This window comes from Melospiza georgiana, chromosome 4 (genome assembly GCF_028018845.1).
Source record: "Melospiza georgiana isolate bMelGeo1 chromosome 4, bMelGeo1.pri, whole genome shotgun sequence".
Lineage (NCBI taxonomy): Eukaryota > Metazoa > Chordata > Aves > Passeriformes > Passerellidae > Melospiza > Melospiza georgiana.
Genome location: NC_080433.1, coordinates 47,570,388 through 47,591,401, shown reverse-complemented (window position 1 = coordinate 47,591,401; position 21,014 = coordinate 47,570,388). Strand labels below are relative to the sequence as shown.

The following is a 21,014-nucleotide window of genomic DNA, read 5'->3' as shown; positions in this document are numbered from 1 at the left end:
TGGAAACAAGGGGTTTTATTCTGGATATAATTTCATGATATGTAAATATACTATATTTAGTATAGAATAAATAGTATGTAGTATAGTATTTAGAATTTTTTTAAATAAAATGAGCAGTGTTACCAACCTCCTCTGCCTCAAAAGATAACCACAAATCATTTTGAAAATTGAAAAATGTATTTTTAACCTGATAAAGACATCACATTGCATGTGTTTCTTTATGTCCTCAAAAATGTATATTTCTGTTAATCCTTACTGATCCCCATGGTATCTGAAATCCAGGTCAACAGCTGGTGGGTGGTAGAGGACAAAAAACACTAGGATTCCCACAGTGGGGAAACCAGAAAGTGAGCTGCTGGCATTAGGCAGCAGAGGATCTAAATGTGAAACAGTACCTTTAACTGCCCTAGAAAGGGAAAAGCTTCAGTCATAGCTTGTGATCAATAATGACACCAAATTCAAAGGAAACCAACCTTTTTAGTCTAGACTAACCAGGTTTTCACCTTAAAACTGTGTATAGCAGGTCCCTGTAGCCTTCTCTATTGTGATTCTCTGACTGATAGTAGTAAAAAATCTGGCAAGGTGCTTGTTCAGACCAGAAAAAATGCATATGTCCTCAAACCTTGTAGTTCTTGCAACACAAAGTTTTAACACCTTTGTAGTAGTACCTTCACAGATTTAAATGTGTCTCACTTATGTTAAAAACAGAAGACAGTATTTTACAGAAATAGTTTTTCTTGATTGAAGAAGTGTGCTCTTCTACCCCTCACACCTTTTTTTGTTCCCTTTATACAAAATCTTTGCAGCCCACAGATAGCAAGTATGGCTGGACTTGCTGATTTTAGATGTCTTTTCCAACCATAAAGATTCTATGATTCTAAGCAAAGCAATCTCTCCCTCAGGTAGGAGCTCCCTTTTCTCCATTCAGTTCTTGTCAGCACACCTGAGACTTTATGTTCTTTCTCCTTTTCTGTAATCCTAATTTTTACACCCGGTGCCTGCATGCCTCATGTTCAGACTAGTGGATTAGAGATGCATATCTTAGTGAAGTTAAGGAAGATTGTTAAGAAGTGGAAAAAAACCTGAAATTTTGACACTCTTGCCTTTAAGAGCAAAATGTTGGAACACTTACAGAAAGATTGAAGAAATCAGTTTCAATCCCCCATCACTCCCAAATGCCTTAGACTACATTCTTGCTTTCCTCTGCTCTCTTTGTTCTTTTTCCAATTCACAAAAATCAATGAATCTTTTCCAGTACCTGCTCAGCAATCATGTATGTGACAGCTCTGATGTATAAGGGACAGCACTGACTGCTCCCCAAAGAAGTTGTTGAGTAAACTCTCATAGATGGACACTCACAAATCCTTAAATGCAGAAATGCACAAGCCTTTCCTTGAACTTGCTTTCTTTAACAAAACCCAACAGAATGTAGGGGAACTATGCGTGTGCAGAGTGTACACAAGCCAGTGTGAGTTCCAGAAAGGGTCCAACACAAAATACTCCATTGCAGTGAGAGGTTGAGACATCCCAACAAGCTACTGTCAGCGCTCAGCACACAAGTAGAAGGTACTTAAAAGCAGCAGTGATGAAACTGATGTGTAAAGCACAGAATAAGCAACCAAATCTGTGCCTTTAATTGGTATCTTAGTCTCAGTTGAGAATAACATACAAGGTTGGTTGCCCAGAGAAGCTGCAGAATGTTTTAAAGAAATCCAAGTGCTTGGCTTTTTCCCCTGCCTTACCTGAAAAAAAAAAAAAAAAAGTAGGAGAAACTCTTTTCTACATATGTACCTATTTAGCATGTTGCCCAGAGAAATAGTGGATGCCTTATCCTTGGCAGTGTTCAAGACCAGGGTGGATGGGGCTCTGAGCAACCTTGTCTAATGGAAGGTGTCCCGGCCCATGGCACAGGGGGTAGAACTGGATGATCTTTAAGGTCCTTTCCAACCTAAATCATTCTATGATTGACAGAATAATCAATGGTGAGGAAAGCACAGTAGATGTGGTTGTGCCAGTCCAGAATCAGTGTGCTAGGGATTAGCCTCCCTGTTTTCTGTGTTAAGAAACTAGAGCTGAAATGTTAAAAGCTTTTTGCTTTTTGTAACAGAAATGGATGAAAATACCACACACTTACCACCATGAGTTCTGAGTATTTGCCCCTGCTTAGGGGAGCTAGATTGCCGAAATGCAAAAATCAAAGCCGGTACAAATCTTACACGGCACTTGAAATCCACAGCTAGCTGTTCAAACTTGGGACCAGATAACCAACCCAAAGAACAGGCAGGACTTCTAACAGGCTTGATGAATTTAATTTCTAAGATGTGTGGTTTTAGCAGTGACGCTCTCCATACAGACCATTTTGCAAAGTCCCTTACAGTACTGCTCAGCTGACAGCAGAGCAATGTGAAAGCACTCAGGGACTCTGTGTGCATTCACATCCACTTTTCTTCATTCACCCACAGACTATTCATTACTGCCAGACAGTATCTTAAACTACACTTAATGAATCTTGTAATTCTCTGTGTGGTTTTTGTATTCTTAAGGAGTATTTCTTTTACGTGAATACCAGCCCAAGCCCCCCATTTTTTGGCGTCCATTAAAACATTTTCTCCGTAAGACTGACACACTTAAAGTTGTCCCAGCTCCTCACAGTTCGGTGCAAGACTGCATTCCTAGCTGTGTGAGGTTCATAGTCCTCTATCATACTGTGGCTCCCCTACGTCCCTTTTCATGTTTTTCTGAGATTGCCATAGAGATAGGCAGTAACTTGTCTGTCTGTCTTTTCCATGATCTCATGCAAAACAAGAGCTACAACTAAAAATGTGTGTGCAAGAGAGAGATCTGCTGCAAGTAGGGAAGCTTTTCTCTGCTATTCTCCTTCCTTTCTGCTTCAATTCACTTATACCTTTCTTCTTTTCTTTTTCCAGGTTTCACCAAGTCACAGATAAAAAGAGCTGACAAAACCCCACTTTCGCCCCTATTCTTCATCTACATCGTAAAGCACTTAGGCTACTTTGCTACCATTTAAAATTTCTTTTGTAGGGGCATTTTCATTTACTAATTTTTTTTACATCAGTTGGATGACCAACCAAGTCTCTTACAGAGTGATGGTTATTTAAATACTGGGGTTTTTTTGTGCGGAGGTGGGGGCATGGGAGGTCACTTATTTATGTAATACACTTTCCTTGTACCGCAAAGATTATTTGATCTCTATTTTGCAAAGAAAGGATATAATTACGTATTTTTAAAGATGATCTACCTAATCAAGAAGTTGAGATTGGGATCATGGGTCAATGGTTTCAAGAGGGAATGTAGCAGCAAGGAAGAGAGGCAGGAATGAGACTTCTGCAGTGTTTAAAGGGCACAGGAACAACATTCAAGATGCCCTACAGCTGGGAAGCACCATTATCACTCATTCAGAGTAATATTATTTGATTCCTCATACGTTTGTGGCTAAAGGTCATAAATGTACCACACACAGAGCGTGATTCACGGTGCTGGCTTTGCTACCCTGTTCTACTAATATTGCATAATGTTTGCACCCTGGCTTTGTTCATGCTTCATTTAGCAGAGTAACCTTTTACTCATCGCAGATCTTATGGGCAAAATAAAATCAATGACAGCTAGCAAGCTCTAAAAGGGATTTCTGGAAAGCTAAGAAAGCTGTGAAACTGTTGGAGTAGGTCCAGTGGAGGGCCATGAAGCTGCTCAGAGTGCTGGAGCACCTTTGCTGGAGGATGGGCTGAGAGAACTGGGGAAGAGAAGGCTCTGGGAAGACCTCATTGCTGCCTTTCAGTACTTGAAGGAACCTTATAAAAAAGATGGAGAATGACCTCTTGCATGGGTAGATAGTGACAGAACAAGGTGGAACAGTTTTAAACTGAAAGAGAGGAGATTTAGTTTAGCTATTAGGAGGAAACTCTTTACCAGAAGGTGGTAAAGCACAGGTACAGGTTGCCTAGAGAAGCTGTGCATGCCCCATTCCTGGGGGCATTCAAGGCCAGGTTTGACTGGGCCCTAGGCAACATGATCTAGTGGCATCCCTGCCTGTGGCAGAGGGGCTGGAACTAGATGATATTTAAGGTCTCTTCCAACCCAAACTATTCCATGATTCTATAAAACAGAGTAAGCTGACAAAGTATTACGAGTAATATTTGTGGAGAAAGAAAAGCAGTTTTTAATAATAGAACCACTATTTAAAAATTAAATATTGTTCTTGTTCGAAGTGCCAGTCTCTAAGGCCGAACTTACAATCTATCATACAATATATGTGCTCCTTGCATTCCCTTGATTTTGGGGTATTGTGTGTTACAGACAGGCTGTAGAATGAGCAACAGCTGTTATAATTTTACCTGAACTAGAACTAGAGAGGCAAAACCAGCACCAAAAATAGATAAATAAAATAATGTATTTTCCTTTATATGCAAGTAACAAGGCACCACTGGAACTGTTGGTCTACTTAAAGAAAGATCACAGAGTTCACAGAAAAAAACCCCATTAATTGCAGCTAAGGAAAAAAGCCACCAATGGTATTTTATACTCTCTCACCTTTAGAATAATCAAATTTCAAAAATGATAAATAGGAATAATTGCAAGAGGATGCCAGCAGAATGAGTGATAGCAAAATCAGAGAGACCTCTCAACCTCAGAATGGAAAATGGAGACATTATTCTCTAAACAAATGTGCCACCTATTATCCTCTCTATCCACAAGCAATTTAATATTCTTGTCAACTGACTGGCACAGTCTTTCAATTTTCCTCTTGTTGCCTAATTCCTGCAGCTCATTTATATGCTTCTAATTTAGCCACCTTCTTCAAATCAAAAGCTTAGGAGCTACTTTTACCAATTTCATACTTTGCAACCTTAGCCCCACCATGCTTCTCAGCTAAAAAATATCACTAACTAGTTGAAGAACCATCTCTGCCTTAAAAATGCTCCCAGACTGTGGATATGGACATGTTCAAAATCAGTTTGGGACTTTCTCTCATTTCAGACCATAAAAACCTGCCTAAACAACTTCAGCTCAAAATACTTTCCCCAGTTCTCAGGATGCTGCTTCCTCATACTAACTGTTACAAGCTCACACTTTTACTAGGCCTCTTCCCTGCTCAAAGCTGTATAAAATCCCAATCTCTTGATTTACCTCTCTTTTTCTTTACACGTGCCTTGTTAATCTAAACTGCAATCTGTTTATTGCACAATTTACAACACAAAAGCAACTTGGTAGATGATGCCTGTACAGAGAATCCAGGATCTGCCTCTTTGAGGACAGTCTGAGTTTATTATTGTAAATAAGCCCAGGCACTAAAACTTTCTGCCTTTGTTACCTTGAGAAAGAATACCACACCGAAAATTCACATGGCACTTAAAGAACTGTTAGGAACTCAAAATCCTTATCCTCGATGGCAGCACATGGTTTCAGAACTTGGGAGCTTACAAGTACACCTTTATGGTTAGTTTGGCAACCTGAGCCTTAAATAGCACCTTTCCATTGAAGGACAGCTCCTGAAAACTGCCCTGAAACACTATATAGCATTAGATTGATTGTGAAATATTTGCAGAAATCAGCAGAAATGGAATTCTTCCTGCATTTCATTCCAGGAATGGAACTTACAAATAATTCTTTTTAAAAACCATCTTCCAAAATGAGACAGACACCGAAAACGTGCAAATAATAAGTCTTCTGCTGAGGCCCTGCAATACAAAACACTAATTAGCACAGATGCTCTCAAAGAACCATTGAATCACAGAATAGTTTGAGTTGGGAGGAACCTTTAAAACCATTTAGTCCCAATCCCCTTCCATAAAGCAGGGTCACTCTCCACTAGACCAATTTATTCAAAGTCCAATCCAACCTGGTCCTGCACACTTTCACTTATGGAATATCCAAAACTTCTCAGGGCCTGATAGACAGGTACATATGTTCAAAAGAACTTCCCGTACTTATTTTCTCCTCCAAGTAGGACAGAAAATAAAATGCACAAGAACTTTGGTATCTTCAAAACTCTACATCTCTTGCATGATTCTTTGTCTGTCTAATCACAACAAATAGAACAAATAAGGGCAACACAATCTGCACCTCAGCCTGCAAACTAAGATACAGCTGGTGCGCTGAATTTTACGTCAGCCAACCTTGAAAGCATGTCCATAAGTACACACCATAGATAATACAAAGAGCTGCAGTACCCATCAATTATGCCTATTTGACACAATGCCCCTAAGTTCCATCTAATGGGAACACTAATAATTAGAATGGGATTGGAATTAGAATGGGATTGGATTCTCTTCAAAAGTCTACAGAGCACAAAGACCCTCACTCTGTCACTTCATAGATGGGAACAAGCACTGTGAACAGCCAAGCACCCAACCTTTGCATTGAGCTGACAGTGCCCATCTATCCAAGTCTCCATCTGACAGGACATCTCATATAGTGCCAAAAACTTCAGAGCAAAGGTGTGCCATGGCTACTTTGGACACCTGGGTAAGTCAATGCTGTGTTAGTGAGAACCTCAGCTGCCCCTGTCTCTCTGCCATGGCGGTGGAGCTGAAGCCCTGGAAGCAGCAGAGCCACATAAGCAAGATGCTGAGGCTGTGACAGCCACTCCTGCTTGTCAACAGGATGAGTGACCCAAGTACAGCCCCATTCCCATGTGGCTGACCTGCCTGGTGTATGCGAGCTTCATGACTGGACCTTGCTCAGGGCTCCTCTGTACTGAAACATACCAACTTATACATGCATGGTTACTTACTGTTTACATGTGTTAGTGACCTCTGAACACAAGATAATTGCAGTCTCTGCCTCGGAAAGCTGACCTTGGGTGTGCTGCTGCTAACATTGACATCAGCTGATTTGGTTTGGTTCAACAGGCAGGACTTTAAGACTAGTCTAAAACTCCTCTGCAAGGCCTATCAGGTAACTATGAACCAGAAGAAAAGAAAAATTAAACTGTACCTTGCTGTTCATAACAGAAAATATTAATTTCTAATCCTTCAGATATGTACTACTGCTACTACTTTTTCACCTGAAACTTTGGTCTGTTAAATAATCTGTGCTCTAGTACAGATTAAATTTAAAATAATTACTGCATTGGCACAGAAACATTATAAAAGGCTACCATGCAGAAAGTTGAGGCTGAGATCTGACCTGGAGGTTTTTTGCTCCAGGTCAGATCTATATAAGGAAAATAAGTGCTATAAGGAAAATAGAGTTTTTCTGCTCTTAGGGGTTGCACAAACTTTGGTATGTTTGAGTCAGACAAAAATGAGTCAGTAAACAAGTTTATTTACTGCTCTCTCTTTCTGCTTCGGTACTGCCTCAGCAGCAGTTCAGCAAAAACATTTCAAAGAAACAGAGAAAGCAGTTTAGGTAAATTGCCCTTAAACCCAACACAGAAACCATGGTCCTAAACATAAACTCTTTCAAACCTCATTGCAAAAATAATCTAGAATTGCTTATATATTTCCAGCCTTTCCCTTCCCAGTACTTGTTCCAAAGAATATAGGAAGATTACTACTGGGAGCATTCACACATTTAAAGTAAAAGAAAGCTTCTATATCCCCTGTTCTCTGCAGCATACATTTCCAGCAAAACCAATTCCCCATATTTCTGCTCCCAAAATCCCAGTTAAGCAATAACCTCTAGAAACTCAAGTGGCCCATAACTGTTATAGCCATACAATGAGAAGGGCACTCTATCATCTGCTATCTCAGCAGACAGCCTGCCAGCTTGCTGCCAGGGTCACCTTTGGCAAGGTTCCCATGTGTCTCCTCCTTTGCTGCAGGACAAGACATTTACCTCCTGCCAGAGCAGCTCCTGCTGCCAGCCTCCGAGGGGCTCCAGGTCCTCTCATGCAAGTCTGGTGACTTGTTTCTTTTTGAAGATGCTCCATTGCTCATATTTATAATTAAGCAATTACTGAATTTATGTAAAGGAGAAACTGTGAAAAGCTTTTTTCATTTGTGTTTCTTTTCAGTCTGTTTCTTTGGTTTTGGTTGTTCTTTTTCTTTTACCAGTGAAATCCACCCAAATTTACCTAAGGTCTCTGTAAAGACCTTGAAAAATTAGAGGTCACAGTGTTCAGAAAAAGGCTATTCCAAACAACACTGCTGAGCTGACTGTAACAGAAAAACTGTGCTTATGCAAGGTGTAAAAAAACCCAAATGAGAAGTTGATTAAAATCTGCAGAATATCAGTATAAATCATCATAAAAATACACGTATACCAATAAAGATCAGAAGCATCTGTTTACAAACAGAAGGACATTAAAAGGAAAATATTACAGTCACCATGTGGGCACAAAGCACTTCAAACCTAATGATCCCCAGAATGAATATTGCCTGGATGTACTTATTTTTACCTTCCCTCTTAATTAAATAAGCACATATACTTCCTTCTTCAAGAGCCTCATATGGAAGGTAGACAGTGAATATTTAATGAGAAGGAACATTTCTCCCTTTTTTTCCAAGCTCATGCCTTAATTACTAAACAGTATTCTCAATCTTCTCTGAGCATATGCGGTGGGGGAGAGCCGTTGTATGCTGCAGCCTCCGAGTATTCCCTACAACATGTTTATTAACGATTTTCTCTTATAACCACACTTTAGAGCAAAAGCATGGTGCTTTTCCCACTGCAGAGATAAACAAGCAAGGATCAAAGAAATGAAGGTTGAAAGCATCCATTTGTCTGGAGAGGACGTTTTAAGACACCTGTGTTGGGGTTCACTGCACCAAAATGCAGACCTCTCTAGGGCAGACCTGAAGTGGCTACACCTGAGCCTAAACTCTCTCTACAACCACCCAAGAAAACTGACATTTGACAAATGTGTTTCACCTGCCTCAGTTTAGGCATCTGCATCAAGATGAGATCACCTTTTTTTAGCACATTTCTCTCACATGACTGTTCTTCAGATCATTTAGTACTATGCAGCAAGTGACTGTGGAAGGTAAAATGTATGCAATCATTCCAATTAAAATTCGTAATGTAACATATGCACCAACGCATCTGAGTAAGGCTGCATGGGCATCTTAAATTCTTACATTTCTAATCCCTGAAGAGCTAAACTGAAAGGAACTTTGCAAAGACAAGAAAAAACCTCACAAAAAATTTACACAAAAAAATCTTGGGTTTATCTTTAAAAATCTTTCAAATCTTGAGTTTAACTGTGGGTCAGTGTATGAAAGTAGCAAAAAAGCCACTCCTCCAGGAAGGGACATCTCAAAGAAGCACAGAAAGGACATATCCTTTCTTATTTGCTTTCCCTTTGCAGCTGATTTCTAGTTTAAACATAGCAGCGGATGCTTCTCCCACATTCCATATCCAACTAATGAATGACAGGATATACTGAGAAGACCATCAGCATCAATGCCATGCCATGATTTATAAAATCAAATACTGATATTTGAAATCCGGTCTGTTATGTGAATGCCAAAAACTAAATAAAATCAAATGTATAGTGGCTGTCCATCCAACATGCTCTCAACTCACACAGGTTTTGCACTTCAACACCATTAACTGAGGTCATATTTAGGCAAAAGATCTAAAATATTCATACTTTGAAATCCATTCCTTTTCAGCATAAATGTTCTGTGAAATGACTAATGAACATTAACCTTACTGTAAAGGAACAAAAATCTGCATCCCCTTTTAACCTCCTAGATTATGCCTGGTACAGGTGTTCAAGCAAATGACCTGAGGGACTCTGGGGTTTCTTCCCCCTTGACCTAACCTGTCAGAGACAGTCTGATGTCTCAAACCCATGAAAAAAAGTCAAGAGGATGCAGTGGTTCAGTTCCAGGTTTTTTAAAATGCCTCCCCTCAGGGAAAGTCTTGGGAGATATTTAGTGTTTTCTGGGGTTACAGCACAAATTCTCTCTAGTATAAAGAAAATCAGATCTGTCTCTTAGTCCTTAGTCTCTCAGATGACTGCAGTGGCACTAACACAATATCTTGTTATATTTTTTTAATTAGATTTTTTCCAAATACAGAGTTTCTCTTGATTTGAATTGCATGGCACATGCAAAAGATCCTTTAATCTCCACAAAACTTAATTATCACCATTTCTGTAAAACGTTCACCTCTGTGCTCTGAATTTAAGCACTGCAGCTACCTGCCTAATTTGTTTTCCAGACAAGCACAAGCCAGGATACCTCATTATGCTGTTGTAATCACAGCCTCTGTTGAAAGGCATGCTAAGTAACAGAGAAGCCAACTGACTGACCCATTTCCAGCTGACCAGAGGTATGAGCATGTGGTAGGGGTGCCAATTCTCTTCCACCCTGCATTTCATGGTGCATCTGGATAGCCCTCATGTGGAGTGGAAAGTTTTGATCAATCCTTTATTTCCCATCTTTTACTAAGTGTCTGTGAGGGTTATTTGCTCCTTTGCTCTGCATTCTTGAAGCCTGGAGGGTGGACAGGAGAGATTACTACAAGAATTTTATCCTTCCATCAATTGTGTTTAACAAAAAGAAGCAAAATATCATATTTTTAAGAGGTAGAGACTGCTTCCGTTTGAGGATCATAGCCCCTGGATTAGCATCATAGGACCATGTGCTTTGTAAAGAGATACTAACACAGATTAGCAAGGGTCTTCTTTAATGAATGCCCGTGAAATACATTTGATATTTCAGATTGATTTTTTATACTTGCAGGCTATTTAGATTAACTGCAAGCAAATACAGGTTTCACCTTCCTGACAAGTCTTTGAATACAAATTTTTCCATTACTCTCAAAACTCAGTAAGTAAAACAGAGTAATTTTATACATGAAGTGAAACTCCTCTCCCTTTCTAGTTATTTATGACAATTAAATTGTAACTTTAATTTTCTGTTTCAGGGACATCTAATTTCACCATTACAGGTTTTTTTTTCTCCCATACAAAACAATGTTTATTAAGGTGCTTTTAATAAGGTCATAGTTTCAAAAGCACTTGAGATAAATTTTAATTGGACCTGTTAGAGTAATTTGTAACTTATATGGTTCAGCTAAACTCCTTTAATTTTTCTTTAGGGATGATCAGGAAGTTTGTAAAAAAAGAAACACCCGTAAGATTTATGAAATCCTTGTAAAACATGACAACTCCTCCCTTCTGCTAGCACTAGCTGCTACTAGCAAGATGGCTATTAAATTGCAGCAGCAAATCACAACCAGAGAGAGAAAAGAAAAAATATCAGGCAAACAGACTTGGGAATCATGGACATAATACTTTTCTGATTAAAACATCTTGTTTTTAACTGCTTGTAACTTACAACTTGGCCACAGTACAAATATCTGGTGTGATGTTTTCTTACAATGGTTACCCTTCTCAGACTGTACTTTTTTCTCTCCCTTTAGTAATTTTAGCTGAAACAGGTCATTAGGAAAACCCAGAGTTTGCCCCACCTACCCTGCCCTTCCCCCTGAAAATTCTCTAGGCTTTATATGGAAAACTCATGTTCTCTATGTATCCTCTCTACCTGACAGATCTGGCACTGGGAATCAAGAGCTAAGAAGAGGGGAGAGAAGGACTTTTTGGGCAAGAAGGAGAAGAACTGAGGTGAGAGGGTTAGTGATCCATAAAGAAGCGGCAGAACAAGAAACTTGGGAATGGTTTGCTAAGAGATGGGGACTAGAGAAAGGGCTAAAGAAGGACAGGCATGAAAACTGCAAAAGGCCTTTAAAACAGAGAAATCAGCAGTGTGAGAGAAATGTATTGGAAAATTATTTAAGCCTTACTTGGCAAAAGACAGCAGAAAAAACTGGGCTGTAAGGAGAGGGAATAGTATGTTGGGGATTTAGGACCTTCTAGAAAAGACAACTCAAACTAGGTCAGCAGAGAAAGGAAAAATCAAGCAGCTACTGGAAAAGACAGTAATGCAGCTCAGAATCAGGATAAGAGCAAAGAATGGAGGGAACAAGCATCATGCCTCCATGAAATAGACAGGAACATGGGATCCATAACCCTTGCAGTTGTTCTCCACTTTCAGCAAAAACCCTGCAGTCGTGTGTGTATGAAGACTTCTCTGGCCTCCAGGAATCAATCACATGTTCACTGTGCGGGACAGCTGGTCTGATAATGCTGCTAACAGAGAGCAGGCTTAGTGGCTCTCACTCTTTTGAGGAACCATTCTGGTATGGATGTCAGAAGATTGAAGTTTTTTGGACAGAGAAACCCAGGTAATGGTACACAAAAATGTGGCAAAGCTGTTAAGGATGTAAGCTTACACAGGTACTGGTAAACAACAAACTGAGAGTTGCTTATGCAACCCAGGGGTACCATTCATTGGAAAGAAAAATCTGTTTGCTTACAAGGCCCAGTTCCACACCTCTTTCACTGCTCAGCAGTCCCCACAATGAAACAAATGTCCTACCCATAGGGGAAAGCATTATAAGTTTTGAGGAGCTAGCTGTGCATGAGTTGGGTAGGAGGTGTGTAAGGCATAAAAAGGGAACTGCAAGGAAAAGAAGGTTATGAAACACGGAGGGAACACCTCATTGCTGCTTTTACATATCAGATTATATCACAAATTCTGTAAAGGCTGAAAGGTACCAACAGCATTGGTCACCAATTGCAAGCATTTTTTTATTTCACTATCACAGCCAGCAGCTGTATCTCTTGATGACACAAAAAACTGATCAAGCAAGAACTGTTTTTTGAATTTCAATTTGAACTTGAATCCAGCCCAAAAAGCTGGATTTTTTTAACCTAACCTATTTACCTTAGGTTTCCATGTTATCACATTTATCTCAAGAGGTGTTAAAAAAGGTATTTATATTTCCTTTAAAGAAGATAAGTAAAGCAGATTAAAGCAGGTAAGGATGCAGGAGCTTATGACAAACTGATCAGTATCAACCATCTTACAGGCCCGTGATGAGACTAAGTGAAGTCATATTTTGTAGCAGCATGAGAGACAAAGGGTTAAAAGCAATAACCCATTCTCCCTATTGTAAAAGAGCAGTCCTGAAAGCCAGAGAACTCGATAGCAGAAACACATCACAAGCCTCAGGCTTCTCATGCCAAGGGTAAATCATATGAAACCACAGGATCATTGAATGGCTTGGGTTGGAAGGGACTTTAAAGATCATCTAGTTCCAGCCCACCTGCAATAAGCAGGGATTCCTTCCACTACATCAGGTTGCTCAGAGTCCCATCAATCCTGGTCTTGGACACTTTCAGCCACAACTTCTTAGAGCTACCTGTTCCAGTGCCTCACTACCCCTACAGTGAAGGATTTCCTCCTTATATCTAATCCAAACCTGCTTTCTTTCAGTTTGAAGCCATTCCCCCTTTTTCTGTCTCTACAAGTCCTTGTAACAAGACTCTCTCCATCTTTCTGGTGGGCTCCCTTCAGGTACTGGAAGGCCACAATTAGGTGACTCCAAAACCATCTCTTTTTCAGGCTGAACAAACCCAACTCTCTCAGCCTTCCCTCACAGGAGAGGTGCTCCATCCCTCTTACCATCTTGGTGGCCTCCTCTGGACTCTCTCCAGCAGGCTGATGTCCTTCCTGTGCTGGGGACCCCAGAGCTGATGCAGCCCTGCAGGTGGGGTCTCACCAGAGCAGAGCAGAGGGGCAGAACCCCCTCCCTGGCCCTGCTGCCCACGCTGCTCTGGATGCAGCCCAGGACACGTTTGGCTCTCTGTGCTGGGAGGGCCCATGGCTGGGTCATGTCCAGCCTCTCCTCTCCTCCCCCAGCACCCCGAGCCCTTCTCAGCAGGGCTGCTCTCCATCTGTCCATCCCCAGCCTGTGCTGATACCAGGGATTGCCCTGATCTGGGTGCAGCACCTTGCACTTGGCCTTGTTAAACCTCCTGAGATTCCCTCAGACCCATTTCTTGAGCTTGTCCAGGTCCCTCTTGATGGCATCCTGTCCTTCAGGTGTGTCAACTGCACCACTCAGCTCAGTGTCACCTGCCAGTTTACTGAGGGTGCACTCAATCTCTTAATCTGTGTCATTAATGAAGATATTTAATAACACTGGTCCTCTGAGGGACATCACTTGTCACTGATGCCCTGAGACATTACCACTACCCTCTGGACGTGACTGTCCAATCAATTCTTTATCCATCTAACAACAGTCCACTCACTGAATCCATCTCTCTCCAGTTTAGAGCTAAAGATGTTGTGGCAGACCATATCAAAAGCTTTACAGAAGTCCAGAGAGATGACATCTGCAGCCCTTGCCCTGTCCTCTGGGATAGTTACTCCATCACAGAAGCCCAATAGGTCGGTCAGGCAGGACTTGCCCTCAGTGAAGCTGTGCTGGCTGTCTTGAACCACCTCCCTGTGCCTTAGCACACTTTGCTGGCACTACAAAGAGAAAAGTTATTTATTGTGTATATTCACAGCTGACTGTCAGTTCACACTGGTGTCCCTGATGCAGGCATCTGGCACCAACAGTAGAACATGCAATGGATTTGATGAACAAGTAAACTGCACAGTAAGATGAGACTAATGTGCCATAGCACATAGATTTAAGATCTGCTCAGTGAATGTGAATCACTCATTAGCTTCCACGAGAGACAAAAAAATCCCATGTGTTTCACCTAGTGACATATCTGTGAGTGGATATTTCTGGAAGTGTTAGAGTTATGTCTGTGTTATCTCCTGCTGTAAGAAAGATCCAATACATATGGAATGACCTTGGGACTCAGAGGTTTTCTCCTTGAGATCTGCATATTGCCTGAAGCACTCAAACTGTGGCTGGATTAGGGCCTCAGGAAAAAAAAAGCAGGAATTAATAACTTTGCATTTAGACAAGGATCAGGGCAGTGCCTTTAATAAACCTGTGGTCACACACTGGAGACGGAAATAAAATTCAAAATGAATAGCCGCATAAAAGGTTATTATCTCTCCTGTGGCTCTTGTGACTGTACTGCATGCACACCCCTCTGGACAGTGGCTGAGCAGTCTCACTTCTGACATTTCCCAAATGGAACACTCAACATTTTGACTTCCAGCATTGTCTTGTAACTTAACTTGTGTATGTGTCTGTGTAGCAGTATTTAAAGTAATGTTTCAGTTAATAACAGCTATTATGACCTTTGTTTTGCACATTGATTTTCATTCTATCTGTCTCTGAAGCAACATAAGACAGGAAAACTTCTTAAAAGCTTTAAGCAATTAATTCATACTTAGAATTTCAAGGGATCTCAATTCACTGCCCTGCATAGCCAGGAGACCTGCAGCTGCAGTCAAATGCTAGAGTATGTTAACCTATCTATTTTGTCAAAACCCTATATGAGACAAGAGAAATGTACAGTTTAAGTTTGTAAAGCAGCAGAAAGAAAAAGGCAGTGTGGAATCCTACAGGGTTCCTGACTTTACTTCTATTTGCAAGGCCTTGCAACACTTCTAAGGCTTATGAAGATCCTAAGTCAGTCCTTGGAGTCTCTGGGGCTCCTGCTCCTTTGGGCTTGTAAAATCTCTAGCTTTAAAGAGTCTCCACAGCTCTGGATGCACTTGAGTGATATTGCTTTATGAAACTTAAGGGTCAGCCCATAAGTTCTTTTTTCTCCTCTATTTTTTGCCTTCCACAAATTGCTGAATGTCTACATTAGAACTGCAGATTATCTCACCTGATCTTTAAACTATGCAAATTTTCTCTCCCTAGTGCCCTTCTTGTCAGGCAGAATTGCTAAAAGGTGAAGCAGGTTTCTTTAAATATACCTTCATAAGGTCATGACAGCGTTAATTAATTAATTAGCTTCTTTTAATAGGTGAATTTAAAGCAGCAAAAGCCTTGGATGAGGCTAGCAAAAAAATTTACTAGCAAATGTCTGCATCATTATTCCCCTTTCTAGGAAGTTCTATCAGTGTTAAACACTGAGTTCAGAAAATAGAGGGTGTTGCTTTAGTTAAAATCAAGCAGTTCTGTGTCAGGGTGACTCTGATAGATTTGCAACAGAAAACAAGCTGACTGTTTCTGTTTTGTAGAGAAAACTTACAGGGTGCCACATTCCAGCAAATCTATCCTGGCTCAAATAAGAGCAAGAACTGTTAAAGAAGCCAGAGAAACATATGGAATTTGAAAGTGCAATATGTTCATTTACTCCTGAACACCACAGAGTGGTTTGAACTAACAAACACCCACTGAAGAGAGAAAGATGTTGTCTCACAAGTGCAAACAACTAAAAAAAGCTTCTTTTGTGTCCAAGTTCTGGCAAAAGCTGTTAGTTTTCTTTAACTACAGTATCCTTGATTCAAAGATTACCCCAGCACGAGCATCCAAGATTTAAAAAGTAGGTTGCTCAAAAGATCATAAACTCTAGATATGAACTACATAAAAATGGTCAGAATTTAAACTCAAGGTAGTCACTACCTTTGAACTTATCTGATTGCTCCCTTTCAGAGAAAATATGGAAGGTTACCCAAGCAGATGCAACCCCAATTATAGACACCACACAGAGCCCAGTGGCATCATGGCAGATCTTTGAAAACCTGAAGAGAAAATGCATCTCCTCAGCTTCAATGTACTGATAAACTTTTATTTTTTGTTTTAGACAAATGCACCATGAATCTTTGTTTGTAGCTTGTTATTAGTGTTGCATTCTTACTCTCACTACAACTCCAGCTGTGAGCAGCTAATTATGATACTTCACCTGACCACTGCCTAACAGTGAGAATTTCAGTCTCTCCAACCTAACTTTATAGCTTGGAATTAATATGTTTTATTTGATTGCCACAGGAGAGGATTCAGGTTGTAAAATTACCTTGACAGCGGCAGCAAGTCACTGCTAGCTATAACCTTGCCTCTGCTTCTCCCCTTCCTCAAAATGAGGGCTCAGGTGTAATCACAGGGCACAGAGAGCTGCACTACACAGACCTCTCCCACCTCTAGATGAAAATAGGTGACCCACAGGACCAGAAATTTTGGACACTTAACGTGTAAGGACTACAGAGAAAAGCAATAAAGCTCACAAAGATCATGTTAATTCTATACAGTTCTGGGGAGAGCGAGTCATCACAACCACGTCCTTTGCAAACGCTGAAGTGCAGCATTATTTAAGCATCACAAAGTTAAAAAACACAGGCAGTTCCTCTAAAATCAACAAGAAAGGTAAGCAATCACTGGAGAATGTGTTCTGCAAAACAGAAACACATTTGGAAGACTGCATCCTCCACAGCTTCAAATGTAACTTTTATCACATTTCATAATACTTTCTCAGAAATTAGCTTTATCAATTTTCTTCAGGGATTATCTTGGTATGTTCAAACTCCTACTATGACAAAGTCTCTTTGAAACTACAGCAATACACTCCACACACCAACCTGGGAATATTTTCAGCAGCACCTAAAAAAAAATATCTCTTCCAAGAAGCTGAATTGACAAGTTTATTTCCTTGGACCCAGCAGAGCAGGAGACTTCAGGATGTATTAAGCAAGCACAGGTGTAACCCCAGAGTTCAACAAGAACAGCCACATCTCTTACATTATATACACACTTGATTACCCTGCACAGAACCCCTTGATGCCTTTTTTACTCCAGTTTGTCTAGGGTCCAGAAACAATAAAATGTACAAGCTTCCCAAGTGACCTCTTGAAGACTTCAGCTGGGAGAACTAAACTTTGAGAAATAGAGCACCTTTGAAACAGCTTATGCTTACAGGAGTAAGAAAAGTCAGTTACACACTACAGGACTGTAGTTCAAAAATAGTTCAGGATTATTTTCTTCATCTAGTAAAACCATTTCAAATCAAGTTCCAATTTCATGCTATCAGAATGTATTTGATGGCTCTTTCCAGTTCTGGCCACACAGAATGCTACTTTACAGGATATTACCATCACTAACAGAAGAGAAGGTATTGAAGCAAGCAGTGCTACAATTATATCTCTAGGAGTAAAATATTCTACTGAAAACTTATACCAGGAGTACCCTACAGAATACACAAGACTTCTGTGCAACTTTTGGATTGTTTCTGTCCCCTTCAGGCAGGCTAACCTACTAATCTATTTTCAAGCATCAGTTATTGAAAAGTCACCTTACCCAATATTCTCCCTTTGTTTTAGTCTATTTTCAAATTCTCATCAACCCTCAGACAGCGTTACAAACAGTTTATGGGCAACATAAGAGTTGAGAAAAAAGGATAACATTTCTGTAATTTTTAAATTTCTTTTCATGACTCATGCTCTCTCTTTCATGTTACTCCCAACTTTGACTTTCCTGCTCTTGAGGAGAACTAAGTGAAGATTCAAATCAGAAAAGGTTTCCTGGCCAGGATTCAATGGATTAGGGTGAATGATTTTCAGCCTTTGCACCATGGTCATAAAATAGCTGCACAAGCGAGCTTCCCAACAAAATTTCTTGTTCACACCATTGCTAAATACTATGCAGGGCACACAGATTGGAAAAAATTCAAAACCTACTGGGGGCTAGGTATTATCACAATGCATTAGAAAGACAGTCTGCTGGTTCCCTCCCTGTTTCTTCTTGCAGACTCTGCTGGATCACCACTCCATACATTTCCCAGTGTTTGATTTCCTTTTCCTTCTTTCCTTCTGACTCCACAAGTCTCAGATTCTTCTACCTCCTTTAATTTTTGTTGGATAACACATTCATTGCCAGGAAGACAGGAATAGTAAATCCAGATTTGGTGCTGAGAACAAAAAGTTTATTCAGAGAGAAAATGACACAGAGACTGATTGGTGGGTGCTGCCTATAGAGTTACAACCCTGATATTTCCACCTAAGTTCTGTATCCTCCTGAACTGAGCTCTATCCAGATAGTACTGAAAAGAAAGTTCCTGCCTTGAACAAGCTGCAGTTTAGGAAACAACAGAGCATTTCATCACGTGGTCTCCTCCTTACACAAACCTTCAAAGATTTCCAGAAGATCCTCAGTGAAATGGAGGCTTACACACCCCCTGGGGTATACGAGGAAAACTGGGACGGGAATTTTCTCTGAAATGAAAGTTTGCTGGGAACTTTGTCTACAGCCAGGGGTTCATTTTAGAAAAAGTGGAGTAGAAAGAATATTGATTTAACTGTGATGATGGACAGGGTTTGGTCATCCATTGTGTTTGGAAGAAAAAGAAGAAACGAATGAAAACACCTAAATTCTAGTTCTCCTCAGAAGCTAGAACTCATCTGAGCTGTCTCCACCTTTCTGGACATGAATCTGTACAACTGTCCATCAGGCCTGACAGACACTACACAAACCTGCCACTTCAATTCTTGACAGTTCAGTAAACAGAGACATATATTGTAATAAAAAAAGAGAAATCTGTGTCTCAGAGAAGAATAAAGAGGGCTGTTCTAGAATAAGCAAATATCTGACATTTTTCTTTTCAGTATTAATCTTTTCCAAGGCTTTGAAGTTTGACAGTGCTATTTCACAAATCCCTAGGAGGCTGCTTTACTGCTAGGCTAGAAACCTGACTGTGGAACTGAACACAAAAAGAAGTGAAAAAGACAAGAAATATTTCAGTCTGACTGGTGAGTATTTCTGTTTCTTGCTGCTATGAATTTTCTGTATCTTGAAAAAATTAAGGGGAAATGACAATTTCCAAAACAAATGGAAACAAATAAATTCCAAATCTCATTTTAAAAATCCTCTGGTCTACTTGAATTCCCAAAAAAACCTCCCATATTTTCAGTGAATTCAATCAAAGTTTGTATAACATGTAAGCTCATTTTTCAAGCCATTTGCCTCCTCTGTATTTCTTAACAAAATTTCTCTCCCCTATTCTTTTCTCTGTGGCAGTCTTGTGACTTTTTAATTATGTCTTGTCCTACTAGCAGCACTGGCAAAAGGCAAAAGAATTTTTGTTAGATCAAGTATTCCCCTCCCTCATGTGACAGAAATGCTTACACTTCATTAACCTTTATTATAAACTAGTCACTGGAAAAGTTACTTTGCTAGAATCCACACTATGGTTGCAGCCTACAAACCACGGAATTGTCAGAATGCTAAATTACAGTAAAACACTGCTCACCTCCTTATGAACCCAAGATTAATGATACAAGGCAGAAGGGAATAGCAGTGCTACTAGGAGCATAACAGGTCACAATCGCTGCTGAAACAGCTCATGGAGAACAGGCAGGGAAATATCACAGCTGGCTCCCAGTGTCACAGCCCCAGTTCCTGCCAGGACCTACCCATCACCGAGACATCGTATTCCACCAGCAGAGTCGCCTCCTGCCCGCACTGCTTCAGAATGCTCATGGCTTCAGCGTGCGTGGTTCCCAACAGCCGGATCCCATCCACGCTCAGCAGCCTGTCCCCAGGTTTGATTGTGCCCTCTCTGGAGGGAGAATAAAGGAGTGATCTTTGTTAGTGTAAGACAAATTGATGTGGACATAGTACCATTTTTATGCAGAGCGATTCTCTCGCGCCCTCCCTGACATCCATCCCTCTTGCCTTAACACTTAACATTTGCTTTGACAGCCAGAATGATCAGAGGGCGCAGTGGAAAGGAAATTGCTTTAATTGGAAAGTCAGTGACTGGAAAACAGCTTACCACACAGTGAAATAATCAAGTCACGTTAAATTGCATCTAAGTATAGCTTCTGCTCAACATATGCTTTCTTTCTACCTTGTCCACACAGCTCTGTTTTCATACATACACAAACACATCCTCCTCCAATATTTTCTTAAAAATAAACATGAGGTGCAAACACATGGGTGCTGAAACAGATTGCAAAATATGAATGTCCATTTACTGATTTTCTTTAAAAATATCTTTTAATATCTTGCATAATTCCAGTTTTCCTTTCTTCCTACTCAGAAGTAATTCAGCTCTAAATCTAAAATGCTGTCTCCTAAGCACATCTCATAACCTATTCAGAACTATAACAAAAAATTAAATACTAACACTGTCAACTTAAGGATCGTGGAGAAAAACAAGGAAACCAGTGGATGAGGGAGAGAAAAAAGTGTGGGAACAAAAGAAACGCTCGCTTGAAACATTTTCTTCTTAGTTTCCAAGGTTGAAAATGTCAACATAGGCTATAGATATCAATCTGCTTTAAAGAAACTGCCCTTTGAGTTTCTTTAATGGTTTAAGGACACAAATGCCATTTCTGAAAATACAG

The 21,014-nt window shown here is 40.2% G+C and overlaps 1 protein-coding gene across 10 annotated transcripts in view; it reads right to left on the bottom strand.

Moving 5' to 3' along the window:
* Window positions 1-21,014, bottom strand: part of GRIP1 (glutamate receptor interacting protein 1) — a 308,043-nt gene that overhangs the window by 52,736 nt on the left and 234,293 nt on the right. For all 10 annotated transcript variants that reach the window (XM_058023639.1, XM_058023644.1, XM_058023635.1 and 7 more), the window contains one exon: window positions 20,079-20,224. In XM_058023639.1, the coding sequence (XP_057879622.1) occupies window positions 20,079-20,224 (146 nt within the window). The remainder of the gene's footprint in view (window positions 1-20,078; window positions 20,225-21,014) is intronic.